Here is an 8,970-nt window from a genome sequence, read left to right as displayed (position 1 = left end):
TATTTTTTAAATAATCCTGGATAAGTGGGGAATCTTTAGACCTGAGTTTCGTTAGTTATCTCAGGCTATGAAGTGTTTGTGAAAATTTGGGGTTCTGGTCAAGTTATCGACTGATACCTGGCAGCTGTCTTAACGTTTTGTAAGTATTATATTTTATTATAGTTTATAATCAACTGCCTAATCACATAGAGACTCAGAAAAGTCTACAATTTCCTAAGGATCATTAATGCAAACATCTTTAAATAAAACACAATACTTTTTCTGCAAAAATCGTTTATATAAGAATAATATTACAAAAAAGGCTTTTCCTTCTTTATGGAACAGCAGTAGCCTAATACTACATTTCAGGTAATACTTTAACAAAACAAAAATAACAAAATTCTTCTTAAAGTTAAAAAGTGTAACGACTTATTCGACAAAACTTCCGGAAAGGTCAGAAATGCAGTCTGAACCTCCCTCAGAACAAAATGGTTCACTGGCACCATCTGAGCTGGCCCTTTTGAACCTTTTGGGTTCAGTACCATGAGGAACGTCCTCGGGCTCCTTGTCCTCTCCCTTAACAGGCAGTTTACACCTTTTGCAATAATCCTATAAAAAAAATAGCCAAACTATTCCAATAATCATTGAACAAGTTATTATATACCTGCACCCTTATGATCCCTGTATGCAACTCCTTTCTGTGCTTATAGAACCCCTTGTGCTGTATAATTTGGCACAGTTTCCGGCAAATGTTCTTGTCCACGAGCCCCTTAAATTTCATTCTTTGGAACAGGAGCATCTTGGCCCAAGTGAAGGACTTTTTTGTTGCCTTCCCTTTGCTGGCCAATAGATAATGGGTCATTATAATATGCTTTAAGTACTTGGATTCGTCGTATAAGTCATGACTGATGCTCCTATAACAAATGGGTTTTATAAAGAGCAATCAAAGAGCTTCTTGGGTAACCTACAAGGCAAGCAGGAAGTTTTGAACAGTGTAGTCGTTTTCTTGGAATTTGGCCCTGATAAAGTACTGAAATGTAATTACAAGATGGTATCTGTCGCACAGCACCCCACAGCAGTCGTTTTTCATGAATTTTTTAATGTAGGAGGTGTCTAAAAAGGGTTTTAAGGGCTTAACCTCTAGGCAGAAAATTGAGGGAATTAATGAGGGGAGCTTACCGAGTAGGTGCAAAAAACAGCGCTTCTGTTCAGTGAAATCCATTATGCGCGCATTCAACGGTTGTCTTAGAGTATTTCTAAAGAAATTAACGTGAAATTAAGACACTATTATTTGTTGTTTGTTTACATTGTCAGTAATATTTGTTTACTTTCTGACTATCAAAATGACGTCTTCAATAATATGTACTCAGTTGCCAGAGTTATTAGTGCTTAGTGTTCAAATTAGAAGGAAGTAAATAAAATACAATCCATATTACGCAACTCTTTAATTATCACGGTTAATTTCCTTAATATTATGCGATATTTCAGTTTTTTTTGCATAAAAAACACACTAAACACTAGTAACACACCATCGCAAATCTGGCAAGGGTGTCTAATTGCGATCAGCTGTCACAGGCGTCAAATAAATCCAATATGGCGCATTTGTGAATCATGTGTTGTGATCTAAGCGGTTTCGGCGAGTAATACCCACACAAAACACGCTTTATTATTGATTTAACGGGTAAAATAATGAATTTAAACTAAATATTAACCGGGTAGTGTATTACATCGCATTGTTAACTCATAGAAATTGCCAAAATGTCCCTGGAACACGAATATTTGAAACAGGACCACCTTAATGGGTTCGATAATTACAAGGTAGGTACTTTTTTCCGGTTTTTCGCCCATAATTTGCGTCCTTTGAACTTATTTACGTGCTGGACTTTATATAATTTTATAGATAATTATTATTTCATTCATTTTTCATAATTTGCAAGTGGTTTTAATGTGTTAATAAAATGTTATAGAGGAAAAGGCTAATTAGGGTTCATTTATATGTAAAAAACATTGCAAATCACCTTTTTTCAATGAAACTTGATTGATACATTTTTCCAGTACAACTGCAGGGACACAGGAGTACTCAGCATCTATGTTATGCACCCCTTTTGGAACTGGGTGGTTCAGGTATACACTCTTCGAATAAAAACTGACAATCATCTATAAAACTTTTATTTCTAATTCAGTATTGCCCCAAAAACATTGCACCCAACCTACTAACATTCACGGGGTTCCTATGTACGGTGGCAATGTACTTAATGTTCACCATAATGGACTATGACTTTATGGCGTCTGACCCAGACCACCCCGAGGTACCACATTTACCTAGATGGGTGTGGTTTTCTGCAGCTATTTTATTATTTCTAGCTTATACCTTGGGTAAGTGTACTGATACACAAGTCCCCATCCTATCCAATCATTCCACATAAAGGTCAAAATGTTATCAGCTGCAAGGCTTTTATCATCATCAAGTATTTAGTGGTTTTTTTATATAATGATTAGGAAACAAGGATGTTTACATTATCGGGTGTGTTTGGATTTAGGGTAAGATAAGGGGAGCATTGACTATCTTTGATTAATTAGCGGCACTTGACTCTTCGTAGCATCACCCCACTGGACAAGTGAGAAAGTCCATTTTTAATTATGTAATTTACAAGTTAATTGAAATTAATAAATAAATTCATACTTTAGTAATAATAAATTCAAGATACAGATAGAAATTTTCATTTACCAATTTCAAAATTCTAATTTTATAGGCTTTAATGTAGTTTTGCATCTGGACAACTGAATGATGTTGTGTATTCAGATTTTTCAAAGGTCTTCGATAGGTTGAACCATATTCTTATCATTAAAAAGATTATATCTATAGGTTTCCATTTTCCATCCAAAGAGCGTTCTCAGTTGGTTGAATTCAATGGCTTTAAGTCAAATTGTTATCCCACACTGAGTGCAAACCCTCAAGGAAGCAATCTTGCCCCATTAGTTTTTTCTATATTTGTCAATGATATCACTGGTACCGTTATGTCTGAGTGTCTTTTATTTGCAGATGACTTAAAAATATTTAGCATAATAGAATGTAAAGAGGATTGTGATCTATTGCAAAGAGTTATTGATGCTTTAGCACACTGGTGTACAATAAATAAACTACCTCTGAATATTAAAAGGTGCAAGTGTATGTCAATCTCAAATATTCACAATGAAATTAAGTACAGTTATAGATTAGGTAATACTCTCCTAGAAAATGTTGACATTCAAGAAACACATTGATGAAGCTGTTAAATCAAATTAAATTGAAAGGTTGGACAATCTTGTTAATTTGTATAATGGCCTAATTAAGTCTAAATTACTACTTACTTACAGCAGCAATGGTATTGTTTCCTAACTCTAATGTCCATATATATTATAGACAGACTAGAATATGTGCAGCGCAGGTTTTTGAAGTATCTATGCTTCAAAATTGATGGAACATACACTCCAAGAGGGTATGACCATAAACTACTTCTACAAAGATTTAATTTTTTATCTCTGAGGCACTGAGCTATTCTGAGCAGGCAGCTTTTTTTATTTAATCTATGCAACTAAAAAATTGATGCACATGATATTTCAAGGGACTTAAGCTTTTTTGGTCTCCCATACATACTAGAAAACACCTTCATTTTTATTTAGAAAATAGACCTACTAACTAGCAAGAAATGCACCTTTATAACGAGCTTGCTCATTGTTTACTATTTTACACAGCAATAGTTATAATATTGTCCTGTTTCTATAGCTACATTCAAACACAAAATTGCTCCAATGATTATGACCTTATAACCATTAAATATTTTTATATATTTAGGGTCTACCAATAAGAATGATATAAGTTTAAATTGCTAAAAAATAAAAACGAATTGGTTAATTTCTATGATTGATGTTTCGTGTTGTAGTTTATTATGTAACATTATGTTTTAAACAAAATATCATTAATATGTCTACCTCGGCTACGGCGGCAGACGTTTAGACGATGAACCCAATTTTCAATTGCTCCGTTCTGTTGAAACCAATTCTGTTCAAAGTCTCCACCATCAATTGCAGGCCAAAGAAAGTTTGTTATCATGTCGCGGTAGCGCTCTCCGTTGACTGTCACAGTACGCCCCCCTGCATCCTCAACAAAGTATGGACCGATAATTCCACCGACATGCAAACCACACCACACAGTCACTTTTAACGGGTGTAATGGCACTTCTGACACCAGAAGCGGAAATTTTGCGTATTGACAACGCCACTAAGACAAAAATGGGCTTCACCTGAAAAGATGATTTGTTTCCCAAAATCGGCATTTTGTTCCAACTGCAACAGGGCCCAGTCGGTAAACGTTCTTCGCAAACCATGGTCAGCAGGCTTGAATTCTTGAGTTAGAACCATCTTATATGGATGTAGGCCTAAGTATTTCTTCAAAATGCGCCACAGAGACATTGGTGAAATGCCTAATTGCTGAGAACGGCGCAAAACAGACCCATTGTTATTCGCGTCAACACTATCTCTTGCAGCGGCGATATTTTCAGCGGTCCTTGCACTTTTTTATCGCGTCGGTGGCTTATTATCCAGAAGAGTGTACTCCCGTTCAAACTTATTAATTGTGCGCCTTATACACATACCACTTTGACACATACCATTTTGCGTACATGAACCACTAAACTTCTATCACTTCTATTGGTAGACCCATTATAAACTCTCCATTTAATTCTCTCTTGCCTGTAGTATACTATGAAGTTGTGAGTTTGAAGTTTCGGCTGTTTTTGAGTCAAATCAATTTTTGTAGACTGTTAAATTTTACATGCTGCTTACCTAAGCAACGTAATAAGTATTTAGTTTTTTGTTCTCTCAGTTTATTGGTTTTATAATACATATGTTGTCTTATTATTAGGAATGTCCTGTTGGACAATGTTTGGTAAATAAATAAATTAAAAAAAAAGCAGGGACCTATAAACCCTCCTCCATAATCCCTTTACTCCTTACTCCTGTAACCACAAGCCTCCGTAAGTCCCCTAAACACCCCTAAACTGCCACTTTCAGACGGGATAGATGGTAAACAGGCGCGTCGTACCGGTACCAGTGGCCCCTTGGGCGAATTATTCGACCACGGGCTGGACTCTTACACGGCAGGCCTAATACCCGCCACCATGTACTCGATATTCGGTCGGGGGGCGCGCTATAGCGTTCCGCCCCACCGGATGTTTTTCACCATGTGCAACGTCCTGGTCAACTTCTACCTCACCCACTTCGAAAAGTACAACACGGGCGTGATGTTTTTACCCTGGGGCTACGATTTCACCATGTGCGGTATGATTTTGGTGTTCTTAATCACGGGGGTAAGTCTCACGAGGTGACGAGACTTACCCTCGAGATGCATTTGGGGTTTATAGTTTACAGGTTCTGATCTGTGGCAGTACAGTTTACCCGGTGGCATTACCAACGGGATGGTGGTTGAGGGTACTTTGTACATTTCGGCGCTGATTACTAACTGGCCGATTGTTTTGTATAATATTTATAAGTCTTACAAGGAGAGGACGGGGTACATGAGGAGTTTCTCGGAGGCGGTCAGGCCTTTGGTCCCTCTGGTGCTTTGCTACGCCATTTTCTACGGGTGGATCCTGGAGAGCCCTTCGGATATCATCGAGAGGGACCCCAGGGCCTTCTTTCTTCTTATGGGAACAATTTTCTCTAACATATCTGTGAGTTTTACTTAAGGGACTTGAAATTGGTTAAACACTTCTCCTTCGGTTTTCAAAAAACGCCATATTTAACCAATTTTTAGTCTCCCCAATCCCAAAATAGAATCAGCAAACTTTTTTTTAGTCTAGGCTCATCGTAGCTCAAATGAGCGGTACTAGGTGCGACTGGTGGAACTGGATGTTCCTACCCACCATATTGGTGATAGTAATTAGTGGTATCACTCAATGGGCCACCTTAGAACTATTTCTTTTGTACGCCTTAAATGTTGGTGCTACGGCAGCGCATTTACATTATGGCACTTGTGTGGTAAGTGGGGGGTTTCCTCCTAGACGTCTCTCAGGGGGTCTAATCGAGTGGTTTTAGGTGCGGCAAATGTGCAGGCATTTTAAAATAAATTGCTTCACCATTAAGAAAAGTTCGGATTGACATGATGCCGACAACGTTTGATCAGGTAACACTGTTCTTATTGGGGGTTGTAGAATTAATTAATTCAAAGGTTTTCAGGTTTTAGGATCAAGTGTTGTCCCTCGGAACCCTTTTTATTTTTTCATCCTGTTTTTGTTGTTCATCATTATGTTTTTCTTGCCAAAGCCTGTTGGGTTTTAGTTATCGAAACGAGTAACTAAAACCCAATATTTTGTACATATTTTTCTTTTGTATATTTTTTTAGTTAAGTACTAACCAGTTTTTTTTATATATAAATTTACTAACACTTTTTGTTTAGGTTGTGATTGTACATTATGCATGACATTTTTTTTTTTGCTCAGTACAAAAATTTGTACAGACATCCATCCAAGTTCCTAATGAAAAAAAAGGTTCATTCCAGTAATTTTTTTGTTTATTTTTTTTTTGGGGGTTCACAAGGGGGACTGCTAAAACTACTTCCGAAAATACTCTGGTCACATTCAGATTTGATTTATATGGTTCGGTTTTTACGGTTATTTTTTGGTTCGGGTTATATTGTAACAGTATAAAATAATGTCAATATATAACTTATTGTGATAAGGAAATAAATTATTTTAAAACCTTGCTTGGTGCGTTTCTTTCCTTGACGATATCGATCAAACTATTCGCGATTAATGCTTCGGCCATGGTCCTGTGTATCGGCCCTAAGGGCTCCGGAAAAACCCTTTTAATAAGGAAAATCCAAAACCCTCTGGATGTGGACGAAACCACTAGTACAGTACCCACTATGGGCACCAACATCTCGAACCTTCTTGTGGGGGACAAGCTGTACGAGATCAGAGAACTTGGAGGTAAAAAACATCGCTTAAAATCACCAATTTTATGGAGGAAAATCACGTTTATTTTAGGGGGTATAGCACCAATATGGTCCAAATACTTTCAAAACGTCGGCAAAGTGATGTTCGTCATAGACACCTCCAATTTATGCCAAATATCCGAGGCAGGGGTGTTGTTATATACGGTTCTCGTCCACCCTTTGCTCCAGAGGGCCAAGGTAACCATCCCTAACTGGCCCGACAGCGGGGGTAATAAGGGGATTTTTTTAGTTTCTCTTGGTTTTGTCCAAAATGGACCACAGTTATCGACAAATGCGCAACGAAGCGTTGCTGATGCTCCAGATGAAGCGCCTACAGAAGGAAATCAAGCAGAAGATGACCATTGTTGAGGCCAGCGCCATAACGGGCGAAGGACGTGAAGAGATTCTCAAGTGGATCACTGAAAATTGACTTAATATGTATGATAGTAAAGTTTAAAGCTGTAAATTGTGTTTTTTTAAATAATTTTTGCACCAGAACTTTCTCTATTGATCCTATTACCGCCATCTGTAATTGAAAATAGACGATAACTGTTGGATCGATGATCTTTTCACTGCAGGCACTTTAAATTGAAAATATAAGCTACTTATTGACCGCTTGATTGCCATCTTGAGGTCAAGATTCGCGAGGGATCGATAACGATTAAGGTGCGGAGGGCCTCGTATAGAAATCTGTAACTTAAAACTTTTTACTGATTAGAAACCCTTGGGTCAATAATTTTAGCATTATAGGAACATGTAACTGAAAATATAACTTAATTGGAGGCATTGGCCTACCCAAACTCCTGATTTAAGTCGCCTTCAATTGGTTGAATATAAACTATTCTTCTAGTAGGCTTGTGGTAGTATGATTCGGTCTGGGATGGCCTTCAGCGCCATCTGATGTCAAAATATTCGTGAGTTTGGTTTCCCTAGTCAATATTAACTCATATTGAGTAAAATGTATAGAGGATATTGTAAATTAGGGTATACGTGCCACGGAGAGCAAATTATTTAGGGTTTCTGTATATAACAGTTGCCTGGAAAAGTGTATTTTTTATGTTATGAACCTATAATAAAAAACTAACTGTATTTTATACAAATGAGTATTGTAGGTGTGTCATATGTTTTCATTGTCTTTGCAATGTCCTGGCCCTTGCATTATTGCGCTTCAAGACTAATTTTTTAGGTATTCTTGAATTTTTGATCTTGGGCTTTTGAATACTTGGAAACAAGTAATTTTTTGATACGGCCAGGCAGTTGACACTATTGAGAGTCATTTTCAAGCAGTTGAAAGCATCAATTTCTTCCAGGGAATCGCCTGGAAGAAGGTTCAACTGCCTGGAATAGTTACTTGAGTTTCAAGTAGTTAAAGCAACTTTTCAACGAATTTGAGACAATTTTGAAATAATGGAAGTCACTATTGAGAGTAATTTTCAGGCAGTTAAAAGCATCAATTTCTTTCAGGGAATCGCCTGTAAGAAGGTTCAACTGCCTGGAATAGTCACTTGAGCTTCAAGCAGCTAAAGCAACTTTTCAAGGCATTTGAAGTAGTGGAAGTCATTATTTTGTATACATCCAGACAGTTGAAAGCATCAATTTGTTCCAGGGAATCGCCTGGAGGAAGTTTCAACTGCCTGAAGCGTCATTTGAGTTTCAAGCAGTAAAAGCGACTTTTCAAGACATTTGAGGCAATTTTAAAGTAATGAAAGTCATTATTTTTGATACGTTCATACATAGTTGACACTATTCAGAGTAATTTTCAGGCAGTTAAAACCATCAATTTCTTTCAGGGAATTGCCTGGAAGAAGTTTTAACTGCCTGGAATAGTCAATTGAGTTACAAGCAGTTAAAACAACTTTTCAAGGCATTTGAAGTAGTGGAAGTCATTATTTTTGATACGTTTATACTTAGTTGACACTATTGAGAGTCATTTTCAAGCAGTTGAAAGCATCAATTTCTTCCAGGGAATTGCCTGGAAGAAGGTTCAGTTGCCTGGAATAGTCACATGAGTTTCAAGT

General features: G+C 37.2%; 3 protein-coding genes across 3 annotated transcripts; 2 read left to right on the top strand and 1 right to left on the bottom strand.

Annotated features, from left to right (window-relative positions):
- Positions 1-256: 256 nt before the first annotated feature.
- Positions 257-1,462, bottom strand: LOC126747464 (speedy protein A-like). The gene is made up of 4 exons (XM_050456126.1): positions 1,159-1,462; positions 948-1,092; positions 644-893; positions 257-588 (listed from the first exon to the last, which is right to left on the bottom strand). The coding sequence occupies exons 1-4, from the start codon at positions 1,199-1,201 to the stop codon at positions 409-411; spliced, it is 618 nt and encodes a 205-aa protein (XP_050312083.1). The 5' UTR covers positions 1,202-1,462; the 3' UTR covers positions 257-408.
- A 128-nt stretch (positions 1,463-1,590) lies between these two features.
- LOC126747463 (ethanolaminephosphotransferase 1) lies at positions 1,591-6,721 on the top strand. The gene is made up of 8 exons (XM_050456125.1): positions 1,591-1,797; positions 2,035-2,103; positions 2,163-2,355; positions 5,032-5,327; positions 5,382-5,690; positions 5,815-5,997; positions 6,055-6,142; positions 6,196-6,721. Exons 1-7 carry the CDS (start codon positions 1,738-1,740, stop codon positions 6,115-6,117), a joined length of 1,173 nt encoding a protein of 390 aa, XP_050312082.1. The 5' UTR covers positions 1,591-1,737; the 3' UTR covers positions 6,118-6,142; positions 6,196-6,721.
- A 60-nt stretch (positions 6,722-6,781) lies between these two features.
- On the top strand, positions 6,782-7,562 carry LOC126747465 (ADP-ribosylation factor-like protein 16). Its single transcript, XM_050456127.1, has 3 exons — positions 6,782-6,947; positions 7,005-7,150; positions 7,203-7,562. The coding sequence occupies exons 1-3, from the start codon at positions 6,782-6,784 to the stop codon at positions 7,380-7,382; spliced, it is 492 nt and encodes a 163-aa protein (XP_050312084.1). The 3' UTR covers positions 7,383-7,562.
- Positions 7,563-8,970: the final 1,408 nt, after the last annotated feature.

This window comes from Anthonomus grandis, chromosome 19, assembly GCF_022605725.1.
Source record: "Anthonomus grandis grandis chromosome 19, icAntGran1.3, whole genome shotgun sequence".
Classification (NCBI taxonomy): Eukaryota; Metazoa; Arthropoda; class Insecta; order Coleoptera; family Curculionidae; genus Anthonomus; species Anthonomus grandis.
This window is presented reverse-complemented; position numbering and strand designations above follow the sequence as displayed.